The following is a 15,983-nucleotide window of genomic DNA, read 5'->3' on the forward strand; positions in this document are numbered from 1 at the left end:
TCTTGTTTAAGCCACCCAGTCCATGGTTATTATTTCAGTACTTAACTGAAATTATATACTATTCTGTATTATTTCCTTTACTGTTACATAAGTGCTATTATTTAAATGAAACAATATAAATAATTAACAAGTGGCAATTAGTAATAATTAAAAGAAGGACTAACTAAACAGTGTATGTATGGGAAAACTTAACAATCATTTCTTTTGTTTAAATAAATATGGCAACTCATTTTAATTTTTTAAAACTCTTTTTACGTATTTAAATTTCTATAGGCCATATTGTATGTTCTTAACGTACATAAATATAAGATTTTTAAAAAGAAGGTAAGTACAGTTGGATTAAACAGATGTTACCAAAATTTAGAAAAAAATAACAATGACGTGTTCCTTTTTGTCCCATGAAATAAAAGAATATTTTAACTCTGTGTGTTTCCCTTCCAATAATACTTCTTTGAACTGATTAAAACCATAGGATACCTTCTTTAATGTGTGGTAAAACTGAATATAGTTAAAAGTAAATTTCACTTTGACTTATGGCTCTGCTGTTATCTCCACATTCTTGGTGTCAGTCCAACATGATGACATCAAGCTAAACATTCTTTCAACAAAAGCATTTGAGCATGGAATACTTAGAATTTTATTTACTAGCAATAGCAGGCATTTAGATATACAAGAATTAGTTTCTAGCTCTACAAAATATTCACCTACCTTGAATCTATCTAAATTCTTGTTTTGGTATTCCAACTGCTTATTCAATCATGTCCTTTGCATTTACAGATTCATTACATATACTATCCATGCCTAAAATGAACATTATTTCAAAATACTCCAAACCACAATGGTGATTGCAATTTCTGTTATCAAAGTTGGAGTCCAAGTAACTTACAGTTTTAGTAAAGACATTGAGAAAGCCCTATTTAAGTTGGCTGCCCTTCTATAGTAAACTTTTTCCCCTCTTGAGATATAAAGCAGTCATATTACACAAAAATGAATCATTTGTTTGTTATATGAGTTTTTCCTAGCCTCCTTATGGCCTCTTCAAATATCATCAAACACTTTTGGAGAAATGGCATATAAATTTTTGTTTTACTGTAATCTTTCTCTGCATTCTCATCTTCAATGTATTGCCACATTAGATAAGGACATTCTTCTTGTCTCACATTCTAAAAATATTATACTGCAGGACATATTTTCTAGGTCCAGCAACAATTATAGCCATCTTTTAGGCACATGTCCAAGGAGGCTATCTCTTTCCATTTTTTTTAAATCAAAAATCACATTAAGTGCATCTGTACATTTTTAAAAAACTGAAAAGTGACCAAAAATGTTCACCATGAAAGCATCAATATCATAGGTAAGCAAATCACATCTCTTTTTTTTTTAGCAGTGTTGTATACAAGGTGTGCAGGATATTGAGAAGATAAAATATTTTCATTAATAAGTTTACACTGAATAGAATTTGTCAAAATTTAAATTTGCACTGTCTGTCAAGTATGTAGATGAGAAAAGTCTAGAAATTATATTTGGAAATGATATCAACAATACTGCTTTATGTTGCCTGTGGTTTCATTAAAATCTTCAAAAACATGTTTTAACAAATTAAATTATCTAAGAGCTAATGGGAACATTTTCTTGTTGACATGATTTGTCACATCACTTGATATATCAAAGTATGATTGTTGGTAAGATCTGACAGAATGAGCTCTACATTGTCAATGTTAACCTTTACTCTTCATATGACTTCCAGTTCTTCTTTCATAGAGGTGATGATTTTTGCCAAGTAACATTCTCTTTCAATGTTTCAGCATATTTTTCCATAGCTACCATGACAGTTATTGTTGTTAAACTACCGAACAAGGAAAAATTGATCTAAACCTGGTGTGATGTGGGGAAATTATCTTAAAGCCCTGGTAGACTCCAAGTATCAATACATACATAAGCAAACTATCCCAGAGGACACAGAATGGAAAGGGCCTACCAACCAAATTAAGATGTTTAACACAGATGTATCCATTTAAAACACACAAGAAGCAAGGGAGAGAGTTGGAGTAAGTTAACACACAGGGTGCAAACAAGTATAAGGACCACACTGCCTGAATGTTCAAACATCATCTGCTTTTCACCTCATCTGCCTTCCCTGATGATGATGGTATCATTATGAGAACAAGGCCACAGTTTGAGCAAGGGGGCCTACAGACAGGAGTCCCTGGGAGATATTAAAAATCAGGAACACTTTGGAAAAGAGCCTGAACAGCCATGGCTTTATTTGCCTTTCCTGGGTTATATGTATGTGGAGGTTAGAATGAGAACACAGTAAGTTTCACTAATGAGTGATCTTTGGAGAAGTAAGCCTAGTGGTATATGATCATAATACGGTCTTTCCATCTCTTTCTATGTATCAGTAATACTCTTGTTTGTTACAACACAGGTTTTCTTTATTCTGTCTTTAGCAGTCTTACAGGTTACAAACTTACTTGCTATTTATATTTAACAAATTGTATCAACTTTGCCTGTTTCCCAAGCTACTTGTTTATTTACTATCTATACTTAAAATATCCTATGAGTTTTGCCTCAGTCTTAAAACCTACCAGGTTACTATCTATGAATTTCATCTACCTTGTTATTATTCTTGTCTTTACAGAAGAACTGAACTATTTTCAAAATACCTGTAACAAAAATCACGTATTACAGGTGGCATATGCTAACGAAAAACATATAGAATTAAATGGTTTATGGGGAATTCCCTGGCGGTCCAACAGTTAAAGAGTTTGCCTTCCAATGCAGGGGGTGCAGGTTCAATCCCTGGTCTGGGAGCTAGGATCCCACATGCCTTGCACCCAATAAACCAAAACATAAAACAGAAGCAATATTTTAACAAATTCAGTAACAACTTTAAAAATGGTCCACATCAAAAAATTAAAAAAATGGTTTATGAATACTTTGATGATGACTGAATTCTTACTCTTATTCTTGGTCCTAATTTTAGATCTACAGTTCACAGCACCTAGCATACATCCAGTTAGTGTAGCTACACTGAACTGGTATTTGTTGTGCAGTATTTCCTTCTTCAGTAACCTAGAGTGATAGAGAAAATGGAAGACTGTAATCCAGTTGTTCTCAGAGGTGAAGGAGAACATAAATAAATAAGAAAAGAAGACAAAACCCCAAAATCAAGCAATCAAGTACATTAACAGAAAACAAAAACCAGAACCTTCCCGGATGGGCTGTCCCTGGATAGACTTCTTAAACAGCGTAAAGCTCAACCTCATTCATTCACCACAATAGATTCAAGCAAGATTATATCAAGATTGTTCACTCTAAGGCTCTAAATATTTTATCACATTTTACTTAAAATTTAGATGACATAGCTTATGTTACCAGCTACTACCTAGAACAATGACTAGCACATAGCAAATGCCCAACAAATATCTGTTTTATGTACAAAGGAATCAGTTCTTCCTGTTAATGACTGCCAAGGAAAATCTGAAGAATTCTCCTTCTAAAGAAAAGTACTTCTAAAGGAATGTTTTTCAAAACTCTGTGGTTACCCGAGTCATAAATTATAACTGGGCAATTATGTAGTTGAATCATCAATCAGATGTAAAAGAAAAGCCCTCTCAAAATAGTAGGGGAACTAAAAACCCAAACAAGATGTTCAACTGAAGACTACATTGAAATAAGTATTTTTATGTGAATGAGAGCCAAAAAACTGGTTGTTCTGTCCATGAATGGGTAAATTTACATTCTGTTAAGATGAAGAAAATTCATAAAAATGGGGGGGGAAAAGGCCCTTTCAAAACTTTCCAAACTTTCTTTTGGAAAGTAGGATACGGACTTCCCTGGTGGTGCAGTGGTTAAGAGTTTGCCTGCCAATGCAGGGGACACGAGTTCGAGCCCTGGTCGGGGAAGATCCCACATGCCATGGAGCAACTAAGCCCATGTGCCACAACTGCTGAGCCGGCACTCTAGAGCCCACAAGCCACAATTGCTGAGCCCACGTGCCACAACTACTGAAGCCCGTATGCCTAGAGCCCGTGCTCTGCAACAAGAGAAGCCACTGCAATGAGAAGCCTGCGCACTGCAATGAAGAGTAGCCCCCGCTCACCGCAACTAGAGAAAGCCCGTGCACTGCCACTGGAGAAAGCCTGTGCGCAGCAACGAAGACCAACACCGCCAAAAAAAATTAATAAATAAATTAATTAAAACAAAAAGAAGCATAATTTTTTAAAACATTCATTATCTCATAAATCCTTACAACTTCCACCTGCAATAAGCATTAACCTCCATTTACAGGTGAAAGGCCCATAAAAGTTGCTCGTGCTTTCATAGCCAATAAAGTGACAAAGCTTGAACTCAAACCCAGTTCTAATGGACTCCCATGGCCCCAAGAGCAAGCCCATGCTTTTGACTTGTTATGTCGCCTCATTTGATTATTGAATAAACAAATGAAATCCGTAACTTGAATCAAGTTGATATCACTCCCTTTTGAAGCATTCCTAGAATCTATTTTCGATTTATTTTTTAAATGTAGTAAAACAGATATATACAAAATTTACCTTTTTAATCATTTTAAAGCATACAGTACATTTGCATTGTTGTACAACGATCACCACTATTTATCTCTACAACTCTTTTCATCTTGTAAAACTGAAACGCTATGCCCATTAAGCAATAACTCTTCATTTCCCCCTCCCACAACTCCTGGCAACCACCATTCTACTTCCCATCTCTATGAATTTGATTAACCTAGGTACCTCATATAACTGGAATCATCATCATTAGTCCTTCTGTGACTGGGTTATTTCACTTAGTATATATGCTCAAGATTCACCCATATTGTAGTATGTGGTAGAATTTCCTTATTTTTTAAGGTTGAAAAATATACCATTGTGTGCATATATCACATTTTGTTTATCCATTCATTCACTGAAGGACATTTGGGTTGCTTCCACATTTTAGCTATTGTGAATATAATGCTGCTATGAACATGGGTTTACATGTATGTCTTCCACACCCTGCTTTCAATTCTTTTGGGTATATAACTTGTCTTAGTCTGCCCAGGCTGCCATAACAAAATATTATAGACTGCATGGCTTGAACAACAAAAAAAATTTTTTTGGAGGCTGGAAAATCCAAGACTAAGATACAGTTGATTTGGTTCCTGGAGAACCGAACGCTCACCCTACTACCCCACCTCCACATGAAGACACAGTGAGAAGGCAGCCATCTACAAGCCAGGAAGGAGCCCTCACGAGAAACCAAACCTGACAGCACCTTCTTCTTAGATGGCATCAGCCTCCAAAACTGTAATAAAATAAATTTCTGTTGTTGAAGCTAACCAGTCAGTGGTATTTTGTTACGGCAGCCTGAGGAAACTAATACAGAAGTAAACTGTCTTTGTTCCATTAACCTGAGCTCACAAAGTGACCAGCGGAATGTTAAACAAACAAACAAACAAAATCAGCTGACAAATACAAAGACCTCATCTCCTCAGGCCACTACACACAATATTTTACAACCTACAATATTTTAATACTATGATTAAATTTGAGCTTTGGAAGTATGCAGGATAATTATACAGTGTAAGTCTAAATCTAATAAAAGTTAGTTTAAAAAACTAGAAATTGTTCAACCTTTGTTTGTCAATTTTCCACTTCTCTGGCCCATAATCACAATTCAAAGGGAAAGCATTAATCAATAAAAAATCAAAATGACCTGAGTCCATCAGAGTTGACCTTTGACTGCAGTTAGTGGGATTTTGAGCTAGTTTACAAATCGTAGAGGCAAGAACCAGAAGTTTGTAAAGCTTTTTCATGTCCTTCATAATTGGAACTTTAAATAGAACACTAACGCTCACACTTAAAATTAGGTCACCCTGGTAACTTGTAGAGTATACGTCAAAATGAGTTTATCCAATTACCTTCTGGAAGACGTATATAGATATAGACACAGATACATAAATTTACACATACATACATACAACTATATAGATATATAGGTATATATGTATTTATATATACAACAAGAAAACTTATAGTATCTTGTTGTAAGAATTCCATTCTAAGTATTATATGAAATGCAGAAGCCATAAAGTTTAACTATATTAAAAAAAACTAAGAACTTTGGAAAAGTAAAAGACATGATAAGCAGAGTTAAAGTACAAATGACAAATAAGGAATACTTCGAATTTATAGAATAAAAAAGAATACTATCTATAAAATATGCAGAATTTCTACAAATCAATAACATGAAATATAAAATAATAATCAAAGGATTCCACAGGAAATTAAGAAGAAATGTAAATGAATAATAAACATTCAAAACCAACAGAAATATTCTATAGCAACAAAATATAGATTGGAATTATTATGCACAATGACCAAAAGTCTAGAATCATTCTGAATCCATTTCTTTATCACCTTTAAAATAATTAACCAACCTGGGCCACTTTAATTGAATTCTGGGTAGAGCCACCAGCATGATATTCAACTTTGAATTTTTTTACAAGTTCATCAAACCTAAAAGGAAATCACAGTAGAAAAAAGTAAGTTAGCATTTGTCAGTTGTCACAATGCAAATTTTTCTGATTAGAAGTTCGTTAAATCACATTTAGTGAAACTTTTTGAACTACATAATTATGTTGAATAAATGAATTAAAATGTTGTATAAAAAACAACTTTGCTAAATTTCCATACTTAAGAAATTTTTTCCACAGTGTACAACTATAAGAATTTAAAATATATAGGCTGACCATAATTAGCCATTAAACTAAACAGAAGGTAAAAATAACTTCATAAATTATTATTTATAAGCAATGCATATTTTCCTATATTAAGTACTGAACTCTAAAATCCTTACAAATGTATATTCTAATAAGTTCTAAAAGTTTTAGATATCATAAAGGCTATTACTTTATAACTTAAAGAATTGGGAAATTACATTGGGTTGTATGATTCTAGGAAAGTTGCTTAGTGACACAATTTCTGTATCTGCCAAATATAGGGACAGAGAGAGATGAACTAAACCTTTGATACTTCATTACTTTGGCATCTGATAAAAGCTAGAGAACTTCTCTTCAGGAAAATACATATACTAACTATACATAAAACTTTTCATACAAGATGAACCATATAAACCCCTAGAATTACACATACCCAGACAACGGGCTATGGATACTGATTCTAATAAGTCTCAAACTACATAGCATTTTAATAATCCAGATCATAAGTCAATATTCCCTACTACATGTCTCTAACATGTTAGATGCTGTCGGAGATAACCAAAGGGCATACGTATACACTTTAATTTCAAAGAATTTACGACCTTGGAGGGACAAAAGGATGAATACACATGAAAAAGAAAAATTTTAAATACCAAGTTATCAGCGAACAAAATGTATGCAACGTAGACAGCAAGTGCTACAGAAGATCAGTCAATGAAGAGAGAGATTGGGATGTGAATAGAGTATTCAAAAAAGATGCCAGTCTTGGAAAGTATTTTCAAAACTTTAAATTTTTAAGTATGGAAGTAGATCTTTGTACTCAAATTAAACATTTCACAGAACTTCAAAATATAAAAAGAGATAAATACAGAAATGGTTACATTAGGAGTAGGAAAAACACAGTTATTATACCCACTTCCATACTTCCAATTGCCTTCAGATCCCATCTATAAAACCCTGAGATGCCAATAAACACAATTAGCAAACCTGCCAAAATGTTAACAGCAGTATTTGTATACCACTAATAATATTCACCTAATACTAACAGGAGAGAAAACAAAGTACACAGTCCCAGATGCAGATAGGTGGCTAGTTGCAGTAGTTTAGGAAATGTTCTCTTCTAATTACTTTCTGAACTATGTAACAACTAAGAGTGATATGAGAGATTGGAGGAGAGGAAGAATGAATAGACAAAGTAAACATACAGTGATCAACTGCCATGTCCGTTTGAGGCCATTCCACTTTCAAAAGCCAATTTCTCCAAAAAGATATGTCCCCCCAGAACCTGTGAATGTAATCTTATTTGAAAAAAGGGTCTTTGCAGACATAATTAAGTTCAGGATCTTCAGGTAAGATCCTCCCTCCTGAATTACCCAGGTGAATCCTAAATCCAATGCCAGGTCTTCTTACAATGGACAAAAGAGAAGACAGAGAGGAAAAGACCAGGTGAAGATGGAGACAGAGATTGGAGTGATATGGCCATATGCCAAGGAAGCCAAGGAATGCCAACACCCACCAAAAGCTGGAAGAGGTAAGGAAGGATTCTCCCCTAGGCTGGTCACAAGGAGTGCAACCATGCTATCACCTTGATTTCAGACTTCTGCCTCCCAAGAATACTGAGAGAATAAATTTCTAATGTAGGCCACCCAGTTTGTTGTTGCTACAGCAACACCATCCTTTCTCACTTTCTCAAGAACTTTCCTTAAGTTATAGTCTTCTGCGTTCCATCATCATTAATTTCTTCCAGTGACTAAGAATCAAATAACTATAATATTTCGGGAAGAACTAGATGGGCCTAAATTTATTATAGCTACTAAAATTACAGTAAACCAACTATATACTCTATTGTTTACTTAGTTTTTGTTATCAAATTCTACCAGCACCATCCAACAGAACTTTCTGACTCCAGTGGGAATGTTCTGTATCTGTGCGTCCAGTTTGACAGCCACTAGCCACACGTGGCCATTGAACGCTTGAAAGGTGGCTAGTATGACTGATGAGTTTTATTTTAAATAAAATTTTAAATTTTATTTAACTTTATTAACTTAAATTTGAGTATCTATAACCTCAAGGCTAGCCGCTACCTTACTGGACCAATATGGTTCTAGACTATTACGGTTTAAAAAGAACACTAGTGGGCTTCCCTGGCGGCGCAGTGGTTGAGAGTCCGCCTGCCGATGAAGGGGACGCAGGTTCGTGCCCAGGTCCGGGAAGATCCCACATGCCATGGAGCGGCTGGGCCCGTGAGCCATGGCTGCTGAGCCTGCGTGTCCAGAGCCTGTGCTCCGCAGCGGGAGAGGCCACAACAGTGAGAGGCTCGCGTACCACAAAAAATAAAAAATAAATAAAAAGAACACTAGCTTTGCAAGACGGTCTAGAGAAAAAGGATTATGTGACCAAATAAGCGTAGGAAATGTGTGTACTCTATTTCCATCTTGAATTTTCATAGTGCATATCAGCATATTAAAGGCACTGAGATATCTGAAACAAAGAAACCTGTTTGACTATTATTCAGTTTTTCTAAAACTTACAGGATTTCAGAACCCTCTGATGTTTTAGGGTGAGGTTCCACAGCTAACATTTACATAATATTTATTATGTGTGCTAAAAGTTATTGTTTTAAACATTTTATCCAAATCATCATTTTTTAAAATGCTCACAACTTTATGAGGTGGGTACTATTAGCTCCTATATTTTTCAGTTTTTTTTTCAATAAATACCTGCATACTTCAGTACAACACAATCCACAGTTAGTTGAATCCATGGATGTAAAACCACGGACACTGAAGGCAGACTGTAAAAGTTATGTGAAGGTCTTCCACTGCGAGTTGTTCAGGCAGGATAGAAGGGGAAGAAGGGTGTCAACACACCAATCCCCCACCCCTCTGTGGAAAAACCCGGGGACAGTTATCTCTGCCTCAAAAATAAAGGAATTGATAAATGACTCACCCAAAGGCAGGATGCTAAAGCAGTTTGGATAAAGTCAGGACTCAAACCCTAATTCTTTTGATTCCACATACTGTGATCTCTAACCAAACACAAATTTTCCCCACACTTAAAGACCTGTAAACTATATTTATTGAAAAAAAAAATCCACTTATTAAGTGGATCCAACACAGTTCAACCTATGTTGTTCAAGGGTCAACTGTAAACATGATCAATTTTAAAACTAAAAGGGATAAACAGAATGCCTTTATTTAACAAACAAGGAAAGTGAGTCATAAAGTATTTGAGCAGACTGTCCAACAAAGGTCATATACAACTCACTGGTTAGTCAAATTCAGAACTGCAGTCTCAGAATTACTTGTTAATTACAAACACATAGAAATCAGTGTATTTCTCCTCGTTCCAGTCAACTAAGAGTTTTCTACAGAAACCAACATTTTGCTTATTAATATTATCTCTAAAATTCATTCAAGGGGTATAAAAATTATAGAACCTCACATTTCAAGATGGTAGAGGAAGCATATGCTTGCTTCCCCTTCCAAATCTGACTGAATGTCAAAAAATATGTTTTTTATATATGAAAATGAACAAAAGTATAACAGCACCACAAATCAAGGAAAGATGCCACACACAGACAACGAATTTGAGAAATAACAAATTCTAATTTAACAGAAAGCTAATGTAACAGAATTGACAAAGCAGTGACAGGAGACATAACAGTAAGAGCAATTTCTTTAAATACTACATTTGGTACACGAGGGTAGCTGCCCAACTACTCCTACCTTACCCACAAGAGTCAGATCTGTTTAAATGCTCTAACCTGTCATGAAAAAGTCCTCTTTCATCTAGCAACTGTGGGGATTCCTCGCCTGCCTTTTTCTTTTTTTTTTGATAACAGCTTTATTGATATATAATTCACATATCATACAATTCAACCACATGAAGTCTACAATCTGATCATTTAAAATATATTTATACTTCTGTAACCATCATCACTATCAATTTTAGAATATTTTCATTAACTCAAAAAGAAATTCCATACCCTTTAGCTATCAAAACCCAATCTTACATCATCTTCCCCCGACCTAAACAAACACTAATTTACTTTCTATCTTCTGTATTTCTACTTATTCTGGACATTTTACAGAAATGGAATAATACATATGTGTATGGCATTGTTGACTGGATTCTTTCACTTAGCATAATGTTATCATGATTCATATATGCTACAGCATATATAAGTACTTTATTCCTCTTTATTGCTGAATAACATTCCACTATAGATATACCATATTTTGTTTATCCCTTCATCCAACAATGGACACTTGGGTTGCTTTCATCTTTTGGCTATTGGAAATAATGCTGCTATGAACATTCATGTACAAGGTTTTGTGTAGATATAACATTTTCATTTCTGTTGGGTATATAGGTAGGAGTAGAACTACTGGGTCAAATGGTAACCCTAAGTCTAACTTATGGAGGAACTCTCACACTGTTTTTCACTTTCTGCCTAGTTTTTTCTCAGAGACAATTCGGGGAAACCTACCTGCCTAGTTATATGACAAAAGAACAATTAGAGAATAAGAGAGTTGCTATAAATTAACTTTACCACCATTGAATTTTTAAAATTAATAGTTGAATCAATGACCTAAGCAATTAAAATGGACACAGATTTTAAAAAGATGAAGAGAACGAAACTGAAATTAAGAAAACTACCCAGAAATTGGATCAAAAATGTAAGAGATGAAAAGTATGAAAGAAAACTTAAAAGGAACAGAGAATGAATTAGATGGTCCAAGATCCATTTAACATGAATGACAGAAAAGGAGAACAGAGATAATAAAGGGTAAGAAAGAAACACTAGGAAAAAAAGAAGTCGTCAAAAGAGAAAAAAAGATATATATATATATAATATTCAGATATCTCTAAACACCAAGCAATTACACTTGGAAGTAGGGACTGGAATCCACACTTGGACATACCTTGTTAAATTTCAGAACTCTCATATTAAGAGAAAACCTTAAAAGCTTCTGGGGTGAAAAATAACACACTACATAAAAAGGAATAAGAATCAGAATAACATCAGACTTAATACAGGAAGCTAAAAGACAAAGAACTACTATATTCTATGCTGGTGTATAAATCAGAAAGAAACATAAGGGGGAATTCCCTGATGGTCCAAGGGTTATGACTTGGTGCTTTCACTGCTGAGGGCCCGGGTTCAATCTCTGGTCGGGGAACTAAGAAACTAACATCCCACAAGCCCTGCAGCACGGCCAAGAAAGAAAGAAAGGAAAGGAGAAAGGGAGGAATAAAAAAAATTCCATGGAGTTTAAAAAAAAACGGAAAAAGTGACAACTGTGTATGACTTTGGAAAAGTGTAAGTATTTTGAAAGAAACTTAAATGAGGGACTATTATATTTTTTTCATGTAAAATTCTCCCCTACATAGTCCAAATTTTAATAACAAAGGATTGTATTTTCTCTTCTAGGAGTTGATTCAATCACACTACTTTGTTCTACAGAGAAAAATATCTACCTAGTTATTCAGTAATGATGTTTTGTTTGGTTTTCAACTTTTGAATCTATGCAGAGATAAAATATGTAACATTTAATTATACTTATAAAACAGAATGTAAAAACATCATCTATAACACTGACTTTATTTTTTTTAACACTGACATTTTGAAGATGGAAGAATGGAGAGATGAAAAGTTTTCTTATTTTTATTCCTTCATTTGAAAAGAGTCCACAAGTATCTCGTGTTAATGACCAACTTTTTAAAAAGAGGCTTTAAGTAAACTGTTTAAAGTCATAAAGTCACGGGACTCCCCTGGTAGTGCAGTGGTTAAGAATCCGCCTGCCAATTCAGGGGACACTGGTTTGAGCCCTGCTCCGGGACGAGCCCACATGCCGCGAAGCAACTAAGCCCGCGAGCCACAACTACTGAGCCCCCGCGCCTACAGCCCGTGTTCCACAACAAGAGAAGCCACTGCAATGAGAAGCCTGCACACCCCAATGAAGAGTAGCCCCTGCTCGCTGCAACTAGAGAAAGCCCACATGCAGCAACGAAGACCCAAACGCAGCCAAAAATAAATTAATTGATTTTTTTTTAATTAAAAAAAAAAAACCTGTTAGTGTTTGCCCCTGTATGGAGTGGAGAAGAAGGGAAGGTTTTTTAAAATTCTTTCTTCATTTTTAGTTCAGTTTTAATTTTTATAAATTTCTTAAAGGTACCTGAAATAAATATACAATTTTAAAATAGTATTTTGAAATTCAGCGCTTGTGTAACTACCATGACCATCACCATTACCAAAGACTGACAGACAAATAGACAGACAACTATGTGTGTGTGTGTGTGTGTGTGGGGGGGGGGAGAGAGAGAGAGAGAGAGAGAAGGAGAGGGGGGGCTCTTTATTCTGACTCATTGATCCATATGCCTACCCCTGCAAAAATTCCATTTCTGTTTAGATATTATTGTTTTATCAGTCTTAATGGAAGGACAAGTGCTCTCTTCATGTTCTTCACGAGTGCTCTATTCTTGGCCCTCTTGGACCTCCACATAAATGCACAACTAGATGTCCATTTCCAAAAAATAACTTGTCAGAATTTTGACTAGGATTGCAATTATATACACACACACACACACACACACGGAAAAGTGATATCTTTCCAATATTAAATTGTCCACTTGTAGCCGACATGGTGCACAACTAAGATCCACGAAGCAAGCCCCCGCCTCCAACAACTGTCCAATCCATGATTACGGTATATACCACAGTATAGTTATTTAGGTCTTTAACACCTATTAGTTTCATAATTTGTGCCATAAATCCTGCTCATCTCTTATAGTCACGACTTCATGCTTCCTACGTTTTAACAGTACTGTAAATGATATTTGTTTAAACCTAATTTTTATTTGTTGCTGGTATTTAGAAATATATAGTCTTTACATCAATTTTTTTTATCCAATCAAGTTGCCAACATCTCTAATTAATAGCAATGATTCTTCTGTTTTTGCCATACATATATAGTCATAATTTGTGAATAAGGAAAAAAATGTTTTCTCCTCTTTTCCTGCCTTAGTGCAGACACTAGAACCTCCAGCATAATACGCACAGAGAATAAATAGCAGTGAGAATCAATGGGCAAATCAGTCTTATTCCAAATTTTGGCCTAATAAATCCTGATGAATTCTGATGAATGATAGGGTAAGTCCATTTCAGAAAACTGGAAGTCTTAGAGAAAAATGCTTAATTTTTCACTTTGATTTATTTTTACTGTGTGTATGCATTGCTTCTACTAAAGAGTTAAATATTTTTAAATGTTGTAGACTTATACTACTGATAGATATTCATATATTTCAATTTAGAAATATTAAGTAACCAAAACATATGCACAATATAATCCAAGAAAAGTGCAATATATATATGTATACTGCAAACAAAATTATCCAATATAGATGTGTAGTAAAAAGGACCTGAAAGACTACAACCAAGGTGTTAACAGTGGTTCACTCCAAAGTACAAGCAATTATGGATCTTATATACATTTGTTTTGATTGTGTAATAAGCATATAAATTGTTTTCTAATAAAAACATTTTAAAATCTACTTCATCTTATAATGGAAGAAAAGAGCAACTTTCCATACAATTATATAAATAGAACTATATACAGAACAAAACACAGAGCAGAGAAATAAGTGTTTCTGAATGAAAGAGGTAGGGAAAGTTTAACATTTGAACAATAATTTGACAAATAAGGGAGAAAAAATATTCAATGGTAGGGGTAAAACGAAAACATATTCAGAAAATAAGTAACAGGTAATGTAGGTAAAATAGTAAAAACTGACAAAACTCTCTGTGCCAGGCTAATCAATTTAGACATTCTTCAGTAGGCAACTAGGAATTTTTAACATCTGTTTACTAATAGTGTGAAAGGCAGATTTTTTTTTTTTTTTTAAATGATGATAGCACTCTTCTGAGGACAGGGTAGAATAAAAAGAGGCAGATCGCCAATCTTTGGAAAAGTTCATACCTAAGATCAGATGCTGAGTTAAGGGGCTACCGGGAAGTGATCAAGCTAAGGAATCATTTCTGAAGTTTAAGACATCAGATGTGATAAATAACTGGAGGTGAAAGATGTGGCAGAGGGAAAACAATTCTGAGACTTCTACTTCGGATTATCAGTTCGATGGTGTTAGGAAATACAGAAGAGAAGAAAAATCATATTAAAAAAAAAGGGAACTCCTAAGTAGTTGATTATCAAACCCAGAAAATTTTCTGTTAACAGAACTAACTGCATTGAGGAAAAATTTATTTTCTTTAATCTCTTGCATGGATTCGGCACATTTTTTCTCTACACACTTTTCTAGTTGATACAAAATCTCTGGTTTGTGTATGAATGGTCCACATTATCTGTGTCAAAACCATCAGTGTACACAGTGGAAAATGCTAGGAAGAGATGAAGGACTGTGTATATTTAATGAAAGAACAAAAAAGTTCAGGCTAAAACATTAATAAGCCTCAAAACCATGATTACAGCTTTGCAGGGATATAATCAATTATATAAAAACCTTATTTTCTAAGTTGTTTAGTGATGACAGAGTTTATGATATCTTTATAATTTGCAGGGAACTTCTATATATTTCCAGTATGTGATTTTTTCTATAGGGAGAGATGTGTGGCAATTTTAGTACTTTATAGATAAATTCTTACTTTCTCCATTTGGTTGAGCTTCTCTGTCGGAATGGAGTTGGCATATCAAACACCTCAATCAAAAAACACAACTGGGACTTCCTTGTTGGCACAGTGGTTAAGAATCTACCTGCCAATGCACGGGACACAGGTTTGTTCCCTGGTCCAGAAAAATCCCACATGCCGTGGAGCAACTAAGCCCATGCGCCACAACTAATGAGCCTGCACTCTAGAGCCCACGTGCTGCAACTACTTAAGCCCGTGTGCCTAGAGCCTGTGCTCTGCAACAAGAGAAGCCATCACAAGGAGAAGCCCATACACCGAAACGAAGAAGAGTCCCCGCACCGCAACGAAGAAGAGCCCCCGCTCGCCGCAACTAGAGAAAACCCGCGTTCAGAAAATAAGACCCAATGCAACCAAAAACAAACAAACAAAAACACAATTGAAAGAACAGTAGCTGATACATTTTCCTACCAGCAATCTGGTAGGATTTATGAAGCTCAAATTAATAAAGTATGCAGCTTTTATGATGCTAAAAAATTCCAGAGCAACGTTACTTAAATAAAATGCCAGAGAAAACTGGATTCAGTGCTTATCAAACTTCTGCATGAGAGTTTGCAG

At 34.9% G+C, this 15,983-nt stretch overlaps 1 protein-coding gene across 1 annotated transcript in view; it reads right to left on the reverse strand.

Moving 5' to 3' along the window:
• ADK (adenosine kinase) overlaps positions 1–15,983 on the reverse strand; it is a 451,605-nt gene that overhangs the window by 305,954 nt on the left and 129,668 nt on the right. Inside the window, exon 2 of the mRNA XM_065893758.1 lies at positions 6,440–6,518. Within this exon, the coding sequence (XP_065749830.1) occupies positions 6,440–6,518 (79 nt within the window). The remainder of the gene's footprint in view (positions 1–6,439; positions 6,519–15,983) is intronic.

This window comes from Phocoena phocoena, chromosome 16 (genome assembly GCF_963924675.1).
Source record: "Phocoena phocoena chromosome 16, mPhoPho1.1, whole genome shotgun sequence".
NCBI classification, from domain to species: domain Eukaryota; kingdom Metazoa; phylum Chordata; class Mammalia; order Artiodactyla; family Phocoenidae; genus Phocoena; species Phocoena phocoena.